The following is a 21,733-nucleotide window of genomic DNA, read 5'->3' as shown; positions in this document are numbered from 1 at the left end:
TCTATGAAAGATATAATTTAAATGTTACACTCTTGAGGTAACTTTAAAAAATCCCCTTGCTAATCAAACAGTAATATGAGGGTTATTTCATTACCCTAACGTATTTTTCATTAAAACCTGCATATACTCTTTTTTTTTTCGACAGAGTAGTTTTCCAAGATAAATACTGGTGACTTTATCAACTTGCACTATGAGCATGTGTGCAATATCCTGTAGTTCTGCTGATAAAATATTCTTTGATATTCATGAAACTAGAGACTTCCTGTCTAGTGTTTTTTTTTTGTTTTTTTGTTTTTTTGTTTTTGTTTTTTTTGTTTTTTACATTCAAACATGATACCTTATCCCAGGTCCTAGTTAATTCATCCTGTATCACATTACCTAACACCCATAGCTTAAACACAATAGCTAACACAAAAAATCATTCATGGTTTTTAGAGGCTTTAGTCCAGAGTTAGCTGGTTCTAGACAGAAAGGGCCTAAATGGAATAAATATGGTCATGTTATGGCAGACAGAAAGCAGAGAGAGAACAGAGGCATCAAGGAAAGAGATACATTCTTGCAGGTAATGGGTCATTAACCAAATGCTAACAGTCCAGATCTCCTAGCATCCAATGAATTATACCTTATAATCTCTTCCTAAACTCTTCATCAATCACTTTCTAAAAACTTCACTTCTAAATGCATGGGACTTTGGGAGATACAATATCTAGATAATGATATAGCAACAATATTGCTATCGTTAATAAGAATGCTTCATATAGATTTCAAGGTTCTTAAACTATTTCAGCCAGTTTACAGATATATTTTCAAACAATAATTTCATGAGAAAGCACTGCTATTTTAAAGTGTAAATGTTTTATTCATTTTGTCACAAAAGAAGCTTTCAGGCAAACTGAATATTTCACAATAGAAGAAATGACACTGCCATGAGCACTGGGCATCTGATCTCAGTCCTCTTTTGATAAAAAAAAATTAACTCTCCATATATGTCACTGTTCACAGATATTTAGCCAATATTTCTCATGGTGTGTCCTGAGGAATACATATGGCCAATCCCTAATAGAATGAATCCGGAGTCAAATGTTTAATATGCTAAGGGAAATGACTCTCCATGTGGTCAACTGTTATGTCTGCCATTGTGATCTGACCAGAAAAATCCATGGCATATTAAATCAACAAAACTTTCTTTTAAAAAATACCATTCATGGCAAGATTTCCAAATAAAACCATTAATAAATGAGCAATGCTGAAACACTGAAATATAAAATGAGTCAGAGAAAACAAAAACAGATGTAAGAAAATAGATGAAAGATTTATCCACAGGATTTCATTAATATTTCAAAACCTGCATGTACAAACACAGAGAAAAAATAAACCTAAAGGAGGAAGCATCTATCCCAAGGGTCAGTGACCAATGGCCCACGGACCAGGAGGCAAATCATCTATTAGTGCTAAGCTGTGAGATAAGAATAGGTTCAGCTGAATTTATTAGTATGGTGATGAGATCAAGAATATTTCTTTCAATATCAAATACTTATGAAATTGAAAATCTGGTACCCATGTATAAAATTTTATCAACACAAAGCCTTGTTCATTTGCTTACATATTAGTTATGTCTATATTCACAATAAACTAGCAGTATTCACAACCTGAGGAAAAGATTATATAGGATATGCAAAGTCTAATATATTTACTAGGTGACCCTTTATTCTAATTAATGGTGTTACTCTATTCAATATTGTTTTGATAACTTCTATCATCCTCTGTATTTCATTTTATTTTGCTATATCTGACTGAAAAAACAACTATTGTGAAGATAATGAGATATACTGTGTACCTATTACTGTTATCCTGGTAACTTGCTGCGAAGTTCTGTACCATTTTCACTACACTGTTTAAATTGGCTTTGTTCCATTTTGTTGTGTTGTATTTTACTGCCTTCAAAATTATGAAAAAAAATTAAAAATAAACCAAAGCACTAGTATCTATGTGCTAATAAGATTAAAGATAACAGGAAAAATGATAAACAATAATAATTACCAAAATCCACAGAACCAGCAAAAAGAAAAGCATACTATATCACCTTGGTGAAGACATTGTTAAGCTTGGTTCCTATCTGTTTACAAACTGAAAACTCTTCAAATTATCTACTGATTTTCAAATATGTGTATCTCTAAACACAGAAAACCACCAATAAGGAACAGCATATGGCATGCAGGCTCTTTCCTCACTACCCTCATCTCAACTTAGAGGCACTGAGTTCTCCACTGCATGCTTTTGATCACAAAATAACCTCCTCTCATCTCCTTCCCTGACCATCCACCCTTTTATACCCTTCACTGCTCCAATCACAGCACAATTCCTTTTATTAGTACATATTCTTTGTTTATTTTTATTCAATTATCATTTTATGCTGTCATAGGATAATAAATTTATAAAAGCAGAGATTTTTATTTTAAATGTGCTCTTTATTATATTAGAGTTTCAAGTTGTGACATGACTTTGTAGTGGTTTTCCCTAATGAACCAATGAATGAAAGTGGACAGCTGTTAGCAAAATGCAAATTAAGTGGTATTTCCTTCAGTTTACATATTTTGAAGCAAAATTCAAATTTTACTTAGATTATCTATTATTGTTTATATTAAGTATTCTGTTCTATTCTTAAAAAAGCTTCCAAGTTAGATTTTTTGTGTTCTATTGATTATTGCTATATCCTAGATGGAGTAAGTGTGACAAATACACTGAAAGGTGGGTGGGAGATAAACATTCGTGAAAAACAATAGATCACAACCAAACTTTTCCCATATATTTCTATTACAGCACAATGAAATGTATCCTACAGGTTACCTGAGATATAGAGGTCTGGAAATCACCCAGAAAGTTTTTAAGTGAGCGCCAGCTAATCCATCTGAGTTGGTGCCAAAAAGAGGTGTCAAAGGTGAACTCCTTGAAGGCTGAGCTCTTCTTCTGACCATCTGAGAGGCGACCTAGTTCAGCTTTCGTACTTCTGTAGAACCAGGAGCTGGCATAGAACTCAGCAGTTTTCTATGACTGGCTTATCACTCAAGGAAAACTTTTCAATCTTCGCACCTTTGGAGTAAAAGTGAACAAAGAAAATAAACAATATTAAAGATAAATCATTAAACAATTTCATTGTGATTTTTTTCTTGTATCACACCTCAATTATACAGCATCAGAATAAAAAATGAATAGATTTTCCATGGTTACACACTACAAAGACTCATTTTGTAATGCCATAACCTTATGTATACAGTAAATTGGCTGATCTTTTCCTGATTAAACACTAATTCTTTAAAAAGATGCATTATTGCACAGATGTATAATTGTTAATATAAGACTCAATTCCCCGTATTTTACTGTCTGCAAATTCTAAAAGGTCAAGTTTCTTCTTTTAAAAATAATGTAGGCTTAAGCACTCTTTGAGGCTGAGACAGAATTTCAAGCTTGAGAGTAGCCTGAGAAAATTAGAAAGAACCTGTATGAAAAGGAAGGAAGGAACAAAAGAGAAGAAAAAAGGAAAGAAAAGAAAAGAAAAGAGACAAAGCATTACATTTAGAGTTACCCTAACCCTAATCCTAAACCTCACCTAAACTTACCTTAAGAAGCTAAATGATTTTGATACTTTTTCATAAAACAAGGAATCAACATATTTATTTTAAAGAAAATTTCTCTTAAAGTGATAGTAGTTTATCAATGTTGATTTATAAATTGAAAACCAGCAGCAGCATTCATGGAAAATAGTGCATCTCTTCACTTCTATCACACTACTACTGTAACATAAGTTTTGTTGTCTACACTTCTTATGTTGGTAACTAGGGAGACTGAGGCAAAGGCACTCTTAGTTGGACTCCAGCCTGTACATGACTGAAAATTAAATTTATAGCAAGTGCAGGAATACAGCTCAGTAATCTACTGGCCTTATGTTCAATCCAGCAGAAAAGCAAAGGAAGGAAGGAAGGAAGGAAGGAAGGAAGGAAGGAAGGAAGGAAGGAAGGAAGGGAAGGCAAGGGAAGGCAAGGGAAGGGAAGGGAAGGGAAAACAAAATGAAAAGAAAAGAGAAAAAAATGAAATGACTACACTCCTATATTCACAAGAATTTACAATGCCTTCTTCTTCATATAAGCTATTACATTGCTAAGTCTCAACCACTACAATTAGGTAAAATTTTGTGACTCTTAACAGAATCACATACCCTCATGGTCTTTGTCTTCTCTGTCTGATTCCATAGCAGTGATGACTCCACTCACGACATCCAGAAAGAAGACTGCTGGGTTGGTGTAGGGCTGACAGCTGTAACCTATGGAACAAATAAGGAAACTGAAGAAGACAAAGCTGATGTCTTTGGAAATAAAAAGCATTCATATCAGAGGGCAAGTGAGGAGAGGCAAATGAACATAGAATCTAAAATCTTCTCTTTCACTCAACTTTTCTTTTCTCTCCTAACTCATTTGGCCTTGACTGAATATGTGTGATATTTCAGTGACTCTGTATCATATATAATATATATATATTAAAAAAAGTGCCAGAGTCTATGTGCTCTCTGAATTCTCCTAGGGAACACTAGAACTGCAGTACATGTGCCAGTAATGATGGTTTCCCTACCTATTCACCTCAGAAGTCTAATTGTTTTTTGTGATACTATATTAATTTCAAACTGACAACAAATCCCCACATTGACATTCTGTAAAAAATGTGAATCACACAACAAACCTGAATTTAGGCCTTAACTCCTTTGGTGCAATCATCCCAACTCAGTGTGAAATCAGACAGTTAAATTCAACTTCCATGAGCTCTACAGATTTATATACAGTATTCTTATTTTTAAACAAAATAGTTTAAACAAATTCTTATGAAGGCAGAGGGCTAGTAAACATTTAAAATTATATTTAGGTTATGGAAATCATCTCTAATCAACTCTGTGGTATTTGGTTACAAGAGTATCTGAGCCAACCTCCATTCCCCTTATTCCCTGGGTTCTGGCCCTCGGGCCTCTTTGATGCCCCACATGCAGCAGGCTGACTTGGCCACAAGGACACTAATCATATGAAAATATCTCAAAAGTGAATCAGAGGTCATGTACTATTAAAAACTAAACAACTTGACTCAATCTAAAATATAAGAAGAACAAAAATATTGGCACATTAAAAGACAGATTAAAGATACAGGAAAGTGATGAGTATGGGACCATATGTGAAACTTATTGAGTTAGTAAAACAACATATCTCAAAATAAAAACTTTAAAAAATGGTTAGAGCTGTAGCTCATTATGCAAGCTCTTCCTTCTCAGCACCCCCCCAAAAACCCAGGTATGTATGTACAAGTGACAGAATAACTGGCTATAAGTTTGACACATTAATTACTAAACTCTCAAGAAATTCTCACCACACGTGGGAAGTCACACAAGCTCAGGTCAAGAAGACAAACTCTAACAGACACACACATGTTCACATACTCAAGTAGGACAGGAAAAGGAAAGGGACCTAAACAAAAAAAAAAAAAGAAGTACTACAAATGAAGCAAATCTCTGGTACTAAACTGGCCAAAGATATTATACAGTGGTAGAGCCCAAGGTTCATCTACACAAGACAAACAGCACTCCTGTGACCTCCTCTGTGCTCTTCCAGCATTCCTTGCATGGGGCACCTACTGCATACAGAACTCAACCTTACCTGCTGATGCAAAGTGCTCTACAGCCATCTGTGCAGGACCGTGGAATATTAGCTTTCCTGCAGCCAGTAAGGTGAGGCTATCAAACATCTCGAAGATGGAGTGCCGAGGCTGATGAATGGAGAAGATGATTGTTCGCCCCTGCTTTGATCTCCTAGAAAGGGGAAGAAGCAGTCATTACACATCTGAACTTGGCAGTTCCTGATAAAATACTGTATTCTTGATTTTAGATCATTTATTCCCACTTAGAATTGATTTTCTCAGAAATATTTCATTGAGCCTCACCTTGTTAATTAATGCTAATTTTAATGGATTTTTTAAAAGACAAAGTTTCTTAAATGATGGTGCATTAACAGTATATAATCCATTAGAAATCTGATTAAAATACAGATTCATGAAAAGTATTTCCAGACCTTAGATTAGAATCTCTGTGGTGTATTCAAGGTGCCAACATTGTTAACAACCACCTTAAGTAAGGCGAAAATATACTCTTGTTTTGTTACATGAACTAAATATGAAACCAGTAAATCATCTGATTAATCTTAATTCTTGTGACTTATAATTACTATTAATTATTCTATCTTGAGACAATGGTATAAAATGTACATATAATATATCTTTTGGTATGCAGGAATCACACATGTAAAATGTATTTATTGTTTATATATATGAACACACTCATAAGTGTGCATTTTTTTGGTTTCTTAAGTGGGTCTAGAAGTAATCATAACTCCATAGTCTTGGCAGTTTACGGTAAAGCAAGGCATTGAGTTGGTGGATAGGATCCATTTAAAAGGAGACAAGGACACAGACACATACACAGAGGGAGAAGATGATTATCTCCAAGGCAGCGACATCAGGGTGAGAAGAACAATGCCATGGACTCAGATTTCCAAGATCCAAAAATCACACACACAAAAAATTAAATTTCTATTGTTAAGCCACTAACTCTGTGGTATTTGGTTACAAGAGTACCTGAGCCAACCTCCATTCCCCTTATTCCCTGGGTTCTGTCCCTCAGGCCTCTTTGATGCCCCACATGCAGCAGGCTGACTTGGCCACAAGGACACTGACTGCTCCCTCAACCAGAGCTCTCCCTTGCCGGGTCCAGCCTGGCCTCACCCCTTTGCTTGCAGCTCACTTGCCACAGTCTTTAGGTCTTCTCTGACCCTCCTGTTATTCAAGTCAGCCCTCACAACCACCATGGCCACCCCTCCCTGTGCTTCTCTTTCATCTTTCTTAATAGCACTGCTGTATTGACTGACTGTTCCCCTTGAACAAGAAATGAAGAAACTCTGCCGTTTCATTGTTGTACCTTCTGCACCAAGAACATCTGGTGCACAATAGAAACCAGATATTGAATAAATAAAAGAACAGGTCTCATAACAGTTACCTTTTCAGAAGCAGAAAGACAGAATGTTCTGTGCTCCAGTCTAAAGTATTTGTGGGTTCATCCAGGAACAGGATGGAAGGATCAGTGATCAACTCCATGGCGATACTGGTCTTCTTTCTTTCTGCCCTAGACACAGTTCCAGCCTAATACAAAATATTACCAACAGAAATGACTACAATTACTAGCATTTGGTGAAAGACTTTGTGCCACCCTGTGAAATTTAAAATATTATGTGAAATGTTATGTAATTTTAAAAATTGCATCAGTAAACAAGTTTTGAGGAAACAGCTATGCATGAGTTATAGCTGGATTGGAGATATCCAGACCCATGCCTCTCCTCCTGAGTCAGCACCGTTAACAGACTTCAGGGAGAGAGAACAAGTCACACCAGGAAGCAAGCCTGATCTGGGAACCAATGCCATGCATGGGCTGCCATTGGCCTGGGGACAGCCAGTTCCCAGTCTCTCCTAAGAGTGAGCGTCATTAGCAGAATGGGGAGAGAGAGAACCTGGCCACAGTAGGAGGCAAGCCTGTCAGTGCCTTGCACGGGCCACCGCCAGACTGGCAACAGCCAGACCCAACACTTTCTGGCATGTGGGCTAACAAACAAGAAGTACCAATCTCCCCTCATCACCCAATCTTGTAAGAGACTGGTTTACCCAGGGAAACACAGGCTGTGATAACAGCTATTGAAGTGAAATGCAACTGAATGCCTGTGGGGCTTTAATGTTCACTGACATTGCCAGTCTACAGCTAGTGGTCTGATCATAGGATAAGGGTAAGCAGTGTGGCATCTAGGAGGGATCTCCTTCTGAGGGTTACAGCCATTGTTCACTCCCTATGGTCTTTTTTAAAGTTCTACATCATTTCCAATATTTTGTGGGGTTGGGTTTTATTCTCTTTTGTTTTGCTTAGCTTAAAAATGCAATGGCAGGAGCAGCTATTTAAAAGACTGCAAGATACGTTGTGTAGAAATTTTGGATTTACTACTGGCTGATTTTGAAGTCCTTTATTGCATTCATTGTATTGTTTTTATTGTTTATATTCTATTCTCTTCTGTGTGATTTTTATTATGTTTGAAGTTACCAGGAGCTATTTTAAGACATCAAAAGGCATTGCAGTAACTATTGTTGATTTCATGTTTTGAAGTCCTATATTACACTGGTTTGTTTTTTATTGCTTATATTCTGTTTTATCCTTTTTAAGTTAAAAAAAAAGAGTTGCGGAATTATAGAATATTAAAAACTGAGATATCAAGTTGTATTCCTGATATTATCAATGAAGAAAGTAGATTACTTTCCCTGAGTTTATGTGATTTTATTTTGACAAAATCATAAAAAGCAAAAATTATAATTATTTTAATCAGTTCTGTGAATTTTCAAAAGTCAAAAATTGCTTTCAGTGCTTTCACTGAAAATCACAGAGATTGATATAAAACAATAAAAATACAAAAAAAAAAAAAACGAGCAAAAGGCCCTACATCAAGGGAAAGGCAAAACCAAGTCAAATTAATAGCCTGAGAGAAAGGAAAATTGAATCATTCATAAAAAAGGAAATAGGTAGCCATTTGATGCAGCTATTTCACTTCTGGGCATATTTCCAGAAGAACTGAAAACATCATACCATAGTGATATATGTGCACCCATGTTTATAGAGGCACAATTTTTAATAGCCAAAACTTAAAAACAACCTAAATGCCCATCAACTGAGGAATGGATAAAAAAGATGTAGTATTTTTATACAATGGAGTACTACTCAGCTATAAAGAATAATCACATTGAGATATTTATAAAGGGATGGAACTTGGGACCATACTCATAAGTGAAGTAAATCAAACTCATTTGCATAAATGCCATATTGTTTCCCTATTGTAAGAAAAGATAAGATACAAAATCTTCAGTAAATATGGTTGAAGGGTAAGAATCTGTTCAAAGGGGAAAAATAATATGTCAGGGAAAAGGAAAAAAGTGGAAGGGAAAATTTAAAAATATCTAAATTTGTATAAAAACATTTAAGATAGCTAAGATGATGGTGCTACAAATTCTATTAGTTCTTGAAACAAAAGAGTTAACATTCATAGGATTGGGACAAGTTTGCATGCTTGTGTCTGGTGATCTGAGGAACTCTTTTGAAGATGACTATGTAAAATAGAAACCTTAGTTATGTTCTTAAAACCTTGTGTTGAACGCCTATATCATCATTGTTTTGTGCACTTTGGTACTGTTATTTACTTGACTTTTTTTGTTTCTTATTTTTTTTAGTAACTTGTTTTGGTTGTTTTTTCCTCTAATTCAGAAAGGATGGGACTGGGGATTTAGCTCAGTGGCATAAGCGCCTGCCTTGCAAGCAGGCAGTCATGAGTTCGATCCCTGGTACCGATAAAAAGGAAAAAGACAAAAAAAAAAAAAAAAAAAAAAAAGAAAGAAAGGATAGGTATACATGTAGATACTTACATATGCCCAGAACTTCTCCTAAATAGCTTATAAGAATCAATTATATTATGTGTAATGAAATGAACAGCTACTTTGAAGCAAAAGAGACATTATGGTAGCCATTGCTGATTCTATATCACCACACTGTGAAATCCAGTAATGCTTCTGTTCTTTCTTCCAAATGCTTCTAGTCTGCCAGGTATTTTTTAATTTCAACATACATGAAGGTATGGAGAGCTATTTTGAAGAGAACAAGAGACATTACGGCGCCATTGTTGATTTCCATATCGCCAGGGTTTGAAGGCCTATAATTCCTTCATTACTCTGTTTTTATCAGTTTTATACTATTTTGTTTTGTATGAATTCATTGTGTGTGAAGATACGGACAACTATTTAGAAGAAAACAAGAGACATAGTAGCCACTGTAGATCTCCTGTTGTCTGCTTTGAAATCTGTGCCACTTACATTGTTTTCTTCTGATCTGCTTTGCTCTGTTTTGTTTTACCCTCTTTAAAAGGAAGTAATTGGTAAATATGGCATTGCAGGGTTATTTTTCCAAACAAGAACAGTTCATGAAGATCTTTCAGCAACTGTCATGGAAAGCAACAGTTAGCAGAACACTGTTTTTCATTGATTTATGTAGGGAATGTCGCACTGTTTGGTTAAAGCACAGCCATTATCATCCAAATAGCTCATTTTCACCTGAAGCCTCAAATCACTGTTCAGGATTTCTTTTATAGGGAATTCTCAACTAGAGTGGCCACTCATTCCTCTGATACGCCTTCATGGAATTTGTTTCTCCCCCTTCCCCACACTTTTTTTTTTATTATTTTTAGTTTTTCTAATAAGTTGATTTCTAAAACCTGAAAGTGAGTCTCACTTAGAAGAGTTTGGCCAAAATTAAAAAGAAAAACAAGAATAGATATACATGGGAAGATGGAGAGGAACAGCCACAGAAATTCAATATAAGAACTACAGCAGGTAAAACTGATTAAACAAAACCCCTTGTATCTCATTATTTATAAATTCCAGAAATGAACCCTTGAAAAGCAACAATACAAACTTCCCTCATGTAAAAGAGAGAAGGGAGTGAAAGAGAGAGTGAGTGAGAGAGAGAGAGAGAGAGAGAGAGAGAGAGAGAGAGAGAGAGAGAGAAATCCTAAGTTTGAAAAGAGAAAATCAAGTAGAACAGTTAGTGCAAAATTATCAAATGATCGAGAACAGCGAAGCTGGCTGAGGATCACTGAAAACCACTACATGAGGAATAGGTTTTCTAGAGCTTTTTCCACACCTAGGATTGAACCACTCTTACATTAATTTTTTCAGCGTCATTCAAACATTCTTTGAAGTAACTCGGTACTGTTCTCCTCATTACAGAAAGCAGAAACTTTGACTACAAACAGAAAAAATTGATCAAACTCATATTTTTCATACACAGAAAGTCTTACATGGCTATGATTTTACCTATTTTGATCATGTTACCTTGTAATCTGCAACTGTATCCAGACCTAATTCTTCAATGACCTCATTAATCTTCTCATTTTTTTCATAATTGGTCGCAGTGGTGGGAAGCCGAAGAGCTGCTGAGAAGAGTAAGTTTTCTCTCACTGTCAGTGTGTCCATCATGATATCATCCTTAAGGCAAATGGTATTTTAGTGAGACAAACTGAGTCTTTTCTAAGATCATCCATCACTCTAGCACATCTAACTTAATCCAGGAACATAACATACCTAAAGTAGAGCTCTAGCTACAGGTGACCATCCAGTTTTACAAATTACAGAAACTACATCTTAGACATCTGCCGAACCCACTGGAATATTTTTCACCTATGTTTGCACATCTAAGGAGAGTATATGCAATTATGATTGTCTTGCTGTCTTATGTTAAGTTTCTGTTTTGGTAAATGCCTTGAAGAAAAGAATTTTAACATGTATCACACACAAATAGGTATGCATAAGTTTTATTACAGATTGTAAGCTGGACCCTGAAGGAGGTATACACTGAAAGAAATGAGACAGGCTCCATCCTAGAGGAAAGGCACATTGAATAAGTATCTTTTAAAGTAAGTGATGTAAAATGTATATAATTAATTGTCTTTCAGGCTAACATGTGTGTCATTGAAACTGAGACAGTCTGTTGCCAGTAATGTTGTTTTGGGGAGGAAAAGGCAACTTGCCAGTGAAAAGGACAGGGCTAGTACCTTGGCATTTATAAGCTACTGTAAAAAAATCTTTAGGAATTTAACACTATTTAAATAAGGATTAAAAAGGATGCACCAGCTTGAGTGGCCTCCAGAAGCAGGGAAAGAAAAACTTGTTTTGCTGCAGTTTTTCTTAAATATATTTTGTTTTTTAAGATTAATTTTAAAATCTTGATTTCTACTTCCTGTTCTTATTATCTTGTATACTGTCTCATGACGAAGAGTAGCAAGCACATTCAGACTGCTTTCTACAATGATTTGCTGAAAACATCTTCAAGGGAGAGAAAAGGGTAAAGAAAACTCAGCACTAGTCCCTGTTGGAACAGATATGCCAGGTACAATGGATACCACCTCCTTCGGTCACAGTCCATATCTGCTCTGCATCTTCTTTTAATATCACATGAAATATAATGGATAATTATTGAAAGTTGATATAAAAACTTAGTTCTATATGCATGTTAATAATCAGCTGGAAGCTGTGAAACTAAGGCATTTATCCATATAAAAATGAGGAAATCTAAAATGCGAACCCAGTAATACTCACTTGTGCCACATAACCTGAATGATGTTTGAAATTTGCAGGATAAAGTTCTCCATTTATCATCACATCTCCAGAGAATTTTCCCAGATGTTTTCTTGCAGCTAAGATATCTAACAACCTAGGAAAGGATATATATTTTGGGGAGTTTCCATTCCTAAAACATTGGCCATATCTCTCATACTTCTTCCTCACGTCAGAAAAATAACTAATCTACAAATTCTATGCCTAATCAAATATATACATTCAGTATGGAATATATTAAAGCCCCCCAAATATAAACACACAATCATTTGTTTATCAGACCTCCCAAATTGTCCACCTGGTATGGAAACTTGGATGTCCCAACCCAGGCAATGTGCTCCTTTATGGAAGACTCACGACCATCCATAAAATATTAGTCACATTCTCCTATTTTGAATATTAATCATCTGTTTTCACACTCCATTGATTCATAATATTGGATGCTGAAAAACCAATCACTTTATAATATCTTTGTATTAAACCTAACCAGTAAGAAATTGTGGTCTTTCAAAAGCCAGCCTAACTGAATATTGTCCCTAATATCTAGGACCAGACCAGACAGTCACAACAAATACTGAAAAAAATCCCACCTCACATAACAGTGATTTTGAAAAGGACACTGAAATTGTGCAAACAAGTCTGACCTACACTTTCTTTGATACTCACACAGATTTTCCAGCACCTGGAGGTCCCAGAATGGCATTGAGGCCAGGTATCATGATCCCACTATAAGCACAAAAATTGACTTATTATTCCACATTAAATAAAATTGTACTAATTCAAAGTTTTAACTAATATACTTAGTGCAGTTAATGAAATCATACACAGAAGATGAGAATCAATCTATAAGTAAAAAATGGATTAATCGAAGATTAGAATACAAAGTAAAGACATTTTTCAGTCACAATCTACAAAAATGGCTCAGGATCTTTAATTTCCTTTTATGAATATCTTGGTTCACAAATGCTTCTGTTTGCAAGCCATTTGGTTCACCTTTGGCAAAATTTTGCTTGCCTTCATTAACTCTGCATTTGGTGACAAACAGGACCATGGTCATCTTCTTCACAGGAACATAAATGTGGACAATTTCTGTGCTTTGGCACATGACAGTAGCTTCCTTAGTTGATATCGTGGTTGCAGAAACATCTATGCACACTTGTTCTAAAGAGCCATTAGGTGAGCTTTAGAACATGTACAGTGCATCCAGTATTATTTGATCTAGCACAGCACCAGAGAAATTGCAGAGCAAGCATTATAGTAAATATTTACAGTGATCAGAAGGATGACAAACGTGCAGGCCAATACTGAGTCAGGTTAGTGTTCTCTCTCTTCACACTTCCCTGTACTGTACTTTGTTTTGTATTCTTGTGCTTAAAAATACACAGTGTTCAGAATACATTAATCTTCTTTACACTGAACATTGTGGGAAAACTCAGAACAGTTCCCAATAAAAATCAGTTTGTAACCACATTCACAGTGCTCAGGATGAATTTATCTTATGTACCCTGAACCTTATGGGGAAATTTGGTTCAGTTTATGGCACACCTTGTTCAAGAACAGAATCACAGAATGAATAAAGTTAATTAAGGGAGGCATCATTGTAACTGTATCCCACTGGTAACTGTGTTCTCCATAGGATGAAAATGGTTGTAAAGCATACATAATTATACAAAAAGGTTTATTAGATTGATTTATAGAATAAAAAGTAAAAGAGTCACAAAGGCCATTTGCAGGTTTAGAGGTAGGAAATTCCAGCATGGCCCTCTGTGTGCTGCTGATCCAGAGGATCCAGGAGCAGCTGAAGCAGGAAGCCCGAAAACTCAGGATGCTATTCAAGTTGAAATATCACACTTGATAGTCACAATTTACCTTTTGTAAACTTGGGAATGTTTCCTAAAATAATATTTACCCTACACATACAATAAAAAGTACTTAATTATACCTAATATGGTACAAGTCTCCTGCATACAAATAAAAATGCACTAACTTCTTCCTAGAACGTTTTTCTGGGTGATTTTACTGCTCTCCTGACATTCATTAACTTACATATATCATGCAGGTTTAACAAAATTTAAGAACCAATGAATATTATGTTACAAAGAAACAAAAGAAATTTATCCACTTAATAGATGTGTTAATATGCATAAATATATTAACAAAATAGGAAAGAAATACTCATGACAATTTTAATTTTTCATTTTATAACAGGCTGGTGATTGCCCCTGATACTAAAAACTAACTACTACAATCCATGCTGTATTTCTTTGGTCTTTGAAAAACAATTTGGTAGGTCTCGATTATTGATTGGTGGGGTGACATTGTCATTCATGAAAGTTATGGGTCTTTTTCTCTACGTGGTACATTGAGCATCATAATTTCCCATTGCTACGGTTTATATATTCAGTGATCCTCAAGAGTCTCATGTGCTCAGTGGCAGGGCTTTTAGATGCTGGCTGGATCATGGGAGCATTGTACTTGACTTTTTTAGGAAATGGAGCCTGTTTTGTAATAAATGGGTCACTCAGAGGGTCACAGTGGAGAATATATCACCCTTCCCACTTCCTCCCTTTTCTCTGTCTATCTCTCTGCTTCAGGCAACTATAATCTGAGCAGTTTTTACACCACCATTACCCTCTACCATGCCCTTTCTTCTTTGAAGTGGTTGATAATTTGTGAGGGTTGTGTTTTGTGTTTCAGTGATGATGTTACAGCAAGCTCAAGAAATTTATCCTTGGCACACCAAGTTTTCAGGAAGTAGTGAGGCTTATTTCAAACTTCAGTGCTCAGTCACCTTTTGCTTTGAAACTCATGATTACTGGCTAGCTGGCACAAATTCCTTAGGTCCTTTCTGTTATATATTCTTGTACATATTCACAAGGTCAGGGGTTTCCATGCATGCCACCTTTTGGCAACACTATTATTGCTTTGGAATGTTACATGATCTTCGTACACATCTGGTTAATTGACTTGCAGAATGTGGGCACCAAGTAGTTTGGTGCCTAGACAAAAACTCATTTGTTTCCTTTTCCATAGTTTTGTGGCAAATTGAAGCAGAGGAAGAGGCTTTTTGAGGGCTTGGACAAATTTCACTCTCTGAAGTCTAACTGATAACTAGGTGTCTAAACTATAATCTAAAGGCCATAAAATATGTGAAGTTTTCAAGGCTAAGATTTTGGGGGTTCAAAAGAAAAAAAAAGCAGAGAAAATAAAGCAGTGGGAGTTATGAATATCCTCACAACGAGAAAGTAGCTAAGGTAATTACTGATCTGAATAACTGGCATGGTAATATTAGCCACCCTGAGTGATCTCAAGTATTTCAAACATACTCTTCCTTACATCTGTTGTGGAGGATTGATTCATTTTCTCCTGCATAGTCTGGTAGAAACCTCCTTCTCAAAAACATAATGTCTTTTAAAATCCTTTTTATTCAGGCTTGATGTAAGCAAAATGATCAGAATGCAATCATTGATTCCAGTTCAGTGGAACCATTGCTTTCTCCCTTTGTACAATCATTTCTTCTTCTGGAACTAAGTCTTCTAGAGCCACTGAGCATCAGTGGCTCTAGAACAATTTTTGGTAGTTTACCTCTAGGAGTAAGTGTGCATGATGCAATTCCTTCTTCCACCACTTGACTACAAATTCAATTAATCCTGTTGCAGGAGAAGAGGTGCCATATATTGGACACTTATTCAAAATATGCACAACCTTCAAAATAAACTTTTCCCAGTACCATAATGTTTTTCTAACACATTGTCACTCTTATTATGTCTTAAAAGCTCATTGTACCTTTATGCCAATCCACTTGCTACTCCATCATAAAGAATAAGACTAAAGCAGTGGATTCCAGAAGTATAAGCCCATTACTGAACTTCTCTGGCTATGAACTGAGTTCCTCAGTCAGAAGCAGTACTGTGAAATACAGTGATGGTGGGTGAGTCATTTTGTAAGTCTATAGATGAGAGTTTGGGCAGGTTATGCATGGGTTAAATAACATGGCAACTATGTAAAGGGTGGCAGGGCCACTGCTGACCACCTTATCTGACTGCAGCAGAGACCAAATCTAAGGTCCCAGTATGGTCCCATTGCAAAGGAATGTAAATCTGTGACCTGGAGGCTCTTTGCCTACACTGTACACTTCTATCATAGAATGGGCTTCATTATGACTGGAATAGACACTTATTCTCAGAATGGGTTTGTCTATCTTGACCATTTTATCAGAACTCTCACAATTATAAAGTGGCAAGTAGAAGAGCAGGTAAAACACACATTTTGCATAAATGACTAAGGTATGCCACTGAAATTCTGGACATAGACAATGAAAATTTTGCTAACTGGCACAAGCCACCAAGTGAAAAAATCTATTTCTTTGGGTGATCTTATCCTGCCCACCAATGCAAAAACATACTATAAAGGATAGCTTTAATATTTATTTATTTATACATTTCTTGCATCATCTTTACTAACATCTAGCTGATAATTGCTTCTAATATGACCAGAAAGAAAACATCTGCACTCAAAGACAGGAAATTGAACAGCTCATAAGGGGGAAAACATCCCAGAAATCAGCAGGTTCTAGATGCAGAAGGAGAATTGTAAGAAGGAGCACTCTGTGGCATTTTTTAGGGGGAAGAAGCATGAGAAACAGCCAGGCCCAAAGAGTCACCCTGTTCCATCTTATAAGTCAAAGATTCACTTGTGAATGTTGGGAGAAGAGGTGACTCATTGCACGATTCATAGACCTGTGAAGATACTTTAATTTTGTTCTTTGCACTGTATATGCAGTTCTAATTATTTCCCTCTTATTTCTTCTATTTTTTTCTTTTTCCTTTATCTCCCCTCTTTCTTTTTCCTCATTCACCTAACATATCTTCTATGTAGCATATATTATATATTACATATTGTATTCCTATATATGGGATATGTCAGTACATGTGCAAAGGGAAGAAAATTAAGTATTTTTTAACCTAAATAATACTTTTGGTATTGGAAGACAAATTGGGTAGAAACGTTGGAGACATAGGAGTAGGTAGAGAATTCATGAACAGGACTCAAACCGCACAGGAAATACTTCCCAGAATCAATAACTGGGACCACTTCTTATTAAAAAGTTTCTGCATGTCAAAAGAAATCTCCAGCATAGTGAAAAGAAAACCCGCAAACTTGGAAAAAATCTTAGTGAACTCTCTCTCAGACAAGGGACTCTTGTCTAAAACATATAAAGAATTAAAAAAACTCAGACCTCCAAATTTCAAAGATCCAATCCAAAAATGGGCATCTGAGATGAATATGCAATTATCAGATGAAGAAATGCAAATGGCAAATAAATACATGAAAAAATGTTCATCATAATTGATCATTAGAGAAATGCAAATTAAAACCACACTGAGATACCATCTCACTCCTGAAAGAATGGACAAGATCAAGAAAACCAATAACAACAAATGCAGGAGAGGCTGTGGGGAAAAAGGAACCCTCCTGCACTGTTAGTGGGAGTGTAGACTGGTACAGCCTTTGTGGAGGTCTGTCTGGAGATTTCTCAAAAAGTTGGGATTGGAAATCCCATTTATTCCAGCTATTCCACTTCTAGGCATATTCCCACAAGAACTGAAAGCATCACACCACAGTGATATATGTGCACCTATGTTTATAGCAGCACAATTTGTAATCGCCAGATCTTGGAAACAACCCAAGTGTCCATCAACTGAGGAATGGATAAAAAAGTTGTGGTATTTCTATACAATGGAGTATTATTCAGCTATAAAGAAGGATCACATTGAGATATTTATCAATAAATGGGCGCAGCTTGAGACCATACTCATAAGTGAAATAAATCAATCTCGCATGTGTGAATACCGAATAGTATCCCTAATGTAAGTAATGATTCAAATATATAAAAATATGTGGTAATCATGATTCCCCATTATGTGGCCTTGAAGCCTTATAAAGTTTTCACTTATTAATTAGAAAGGCTTTATTCTGGGCTTCTTGATATGGAAATATTTGAAGCTATAGTATATGAAGTTTTATCCAAATATTTCAAGGAAAAAGACAGACACTATGGTAACTACTATTAAGTCGGGTTATTTGGTGGTGAAGCACTAGGTTGCTGAAACAGTCATGCTTTGATTTGTATTGTTATATTGTTATGTCCTGTTTTATCTCAATCTCTCCCTTATTCTTTAAAAAAATTATTTAGTTATTTCTTATGTTTGTTTTAATTAAGGGGAAAAAATTTTTAAAATTAGGGTATATATAATAGTAACTCTTTTTGATTTCCTATTAACTTGTTTTGAAGTCCTGTAATACTCCCACGATCTTGTTTTGACTGATTAGACTCTGTTCCATTCTGTATGATAGTATCAAGTTTGAGGGTATAGGCAACTACTTTGAAGGCAATAAGATTCACTAAGATGCCCATTCTGGTTTGACTATTGTCTCCTTTGGAAGTCCTGTAATGTTTACAATGCCTAAGTTTTATTGGTCTTGTTCTCTACTGTTTTGTCCAACTTTATAATATCTAATGAGATAGACAATTCTTTTTAAGGAAACAAGAGATAACGTTTATAACCATTGTTGATAACCTTGTACTCTGTTCTACATCATGTGCTATGTCTATCCTTGGTTTTGACTGACAGCTTTGTTTTCCATATTTGACTTTATTCTCTCCTCCCCCAAAAAAGTAATAAGAACTAAGGAGTAATAAAATCCAAAATGTGTAAATTTTGTTGTAAAAAAGAGAGGGGAAAAAAAAGAGCTCTAACGGATATAACAGCAAGTGTGTTTAGGGGTGTTAAATAGCTGACTATATTAATGTTTTTGGATCATTGAACACAGCTGTTTGCAGTCTCTCTGTTTGAATGTCTACTTTGTATTCTTTGGTACTGTGATTTGAGCAACTATTTCTAAGATGATAATATGTAATCTATTAACAGGTGATTTCTTACTGTTTTTTTTTTTTTTGTAGTTCTGTATTACGTGTACCCTTACACCGCTTTGTTTTGTTTTGTGTTTTTCTCTTTTTCCTCTTAAATAAAATTTAAAAAAAAAAAACTTTTGATGGCATGTCTGTGTAACTCAGATGGAATTTGTAAACAGAGGACCTAGACTGCCTATATCTAGCAGTTAATTATCAGGCCCTCAGGTTCTCAAAGCTTCCCTCAATTTCCAGTTACATGTACTTTCTTCTGTCCTTTCTGCTCCCTAAAATATACTCTAACACTTCACGATGTCAGACATTTTTACTGAAGACACAAAAATAATAAAAACAATGATCAACTTATTTCTTTCTTTCCATTATCATTTCTGTTGTCTCTTTTTCACCTTTCTAATTTATTCTTTCTTTTTCTCTTTCTTCCTCTACTCCCACCCCAAATTTCATTCTACTTGCTAGAGATACTATGGAATACTGTATTCTTTGTAGATCACTGACAAATGGGTAAAATTATTTTAAAAAATTAGTGTTAATGAGTGATATATCATTGAATCCATTGATATTATAACATCAGTAGGGATTTTTCCCTAAAATGACACAAACTGTGTCTATACCTAGTCACATGAATAGATTTAAAATATATGTAAATATCAAAAATCAATCAAAGCACAGTCTCAAATGATGGAAAAGACCTAAAAGTTCTCCATGCTAGCAACAGAATGTCTCCCTTCCAATTGACCACCAACCTTGAAAACACACAACACACACATACACACATGCATGTGCACACATGCACACACACACACACACACACACACACACACACACACAGAGAAATAAGAGAAAACAAGGCAACAAAATGCCTCCAAAAAGAACTAATTCCCCAAAATCTTATCCAGTGTCACTGACTGAGAGAAAATCCTACACCCAAAGACTGAAGCAAAACAATAATTAGTGCACAGAAATATCAGTAGTTATTCAGTGAGCTCAAAGATGATGTATCCAAAGAAATAATGTATTTCACTATCAATAAGTATAAAGAAAAAATATGAATAAAAAGCTGCTAGGGAATCACCAGCAGCTTTTCTGCAGAACAAGAAGCACAAGCAGCCACCGGAGGTGGATTCTGTGCCTGGCTGCAGCCGAATGTCCACGCCTAGTAAGCTGTGCGTTCTGATTTAGCTTTGAACATGACCACAGATGACCCTACCAACTGACTAACTTGATGGTAGATGATATCTTATAAAAGATGTTAAAAATTTGGTATCTTCTCCTTTTCATTCTTGGAAAGTGACAAAATCAAGACATGTACCCAAGAGAAAAAACACCTGTCACCCAAATGATCCAGGAGGTCCCCACACAAAACACTGCACCTACTGATGCAAGGACACAAGCACCCACTATGTCCAAGGAAGTACTACATTTTGTTTCCCTATGGCATAGAGCACCAGAGGTGGGAACTAACAAACTACCCTAATCCTGAATGAGAAAAATGCTAAAGAGAGAAGAGAGCAACAGACTCCAAGGCCATGGACATTTAATCAAGTCTACAACCTGGCCTCCATCCAACAGAGAAAAGGATTGGCAAAAGGAATGAAGGTATGTTATGTGTATTCCTCAGAAGGAATGTAAGCCTTATCTACTACAACCATGCAGGGAATAAATTTGGAAATCAAGTGCTGGGTGGAATGATAAGGGGAGAAGGAAAAGGAGATGAATAATGAGAAGATGTACTATGTCCACATACAAATTCCCCAAAATTTACAAGAAAATCACAACAATGCAATATATCCAAAAACTATAATAGAACATGTGACTGTCCAGCATAGAAAAGAATTAAAGTTCATTAAAAGGTACTAAAAGAAATCCAGGGAATAAAATCTTTATTGGAAATATGGGCAGCAGATTTGACTTATGAGACGATAGTGTCAAAACTAGAGTGCCTAGAGCATAGAGTTCATGCAGGATACCGTTTACTTAGAGATATCTCAAAAACTGCAAAAGATCATGGAGACTGTTTCAAACAACTAGTAAATGAGGCAAATATGACTAAGTTTAGGTTAACAAAAATCAGGGAAAAATTAGAAGATAACAAAAATAGAATAAAAACTCTATTTACTGAAACCATAAAGTAGGTTTTCTTCCATGAAAAAAATCTTAAGAAATTCATAGCTGTGTATTAGTCAATGGTTTGCAAGCGAGCTGACTTAATACAGTTTATCTTCCAAACATGTGAGCTTTAAGTAAGAGGGGTGGGAAAGCCCGAGTAGACAGCCCAGGCTGGAAAGTGTTTCTATTAGGGAATACAAAATTGGACAAAGTAAATTAGTAAGCATATTATATATAATGCCAGTTTTTTTAAGGTTTCGCAAACTTGAAAATGTGAAACTATGCAGAAGAATTGGGCAATTAATGAGAAGTCATGAATTTCATATGGATATGTATGCATGCATTATAAGTTCATGAATTCATACAAAACTTAATTCTGTCCACTGAAATGGAACAGAAAATATGCATCTGCATATC

General features: G+C 35.6%; 1 protein-coding gene across 1 annotated transcript in view; it reads right to left on the bottom strand.

Annotated features, from left to right (window-relative positions):
• LOC100716022 (broad substrate specificity ATP-binding cassette transporter ABCG2-like) overlaps positions 1–21,733 on the bottom strand; it is a 42,252-nt gene that overhangs the window by 11,615 nt on the left and 8,904 nt on the right. Inside the window, 8 exon segments of the mRNA XM_063247250.1 lie at positions 2,848–3,040; positions 3,042–3,090; positions 4,214–4,318; positions 5,691–5,842; positions 7,082–7,224; positions 10,996–11,148; positions 12,259–12,373; positions 12,943–13,002. Of these exon segments, the coding sequence (XP_063103320.1) occupies positions 2,848–3,040; positions 3,042–3,090; positions 4,214–4,318; positions 5,691–5,842; positions 7,082–7,224; positions 10,996–11,148; positions 12,259–12,373; positions 12,943–13,002 (970 nt within the window).

Source organism: Cavia porcellus, unplaced genomic scaffold (assembly GCF_034190915.1).
Source record: "Cavia porcellus strain 051 isolate PalLab524CR breed Dunkin Hartley unplaced genomic scaffold, mCavPor4.1 scaffold_4, whole genome shotgun sequence".
In the NCBI taxonomy this organism is placed as follows: Eukaryota; Metazoa; Chordata; class Mammalia; order Rodentia; family Caviidae; genus Cavia; species Cavia porcellus.
The sequence above is the reverse complement of the archived record's forward strand: the minus strand, read 5'-3'. Positions and strand labels throughout refer to the sequence as shown.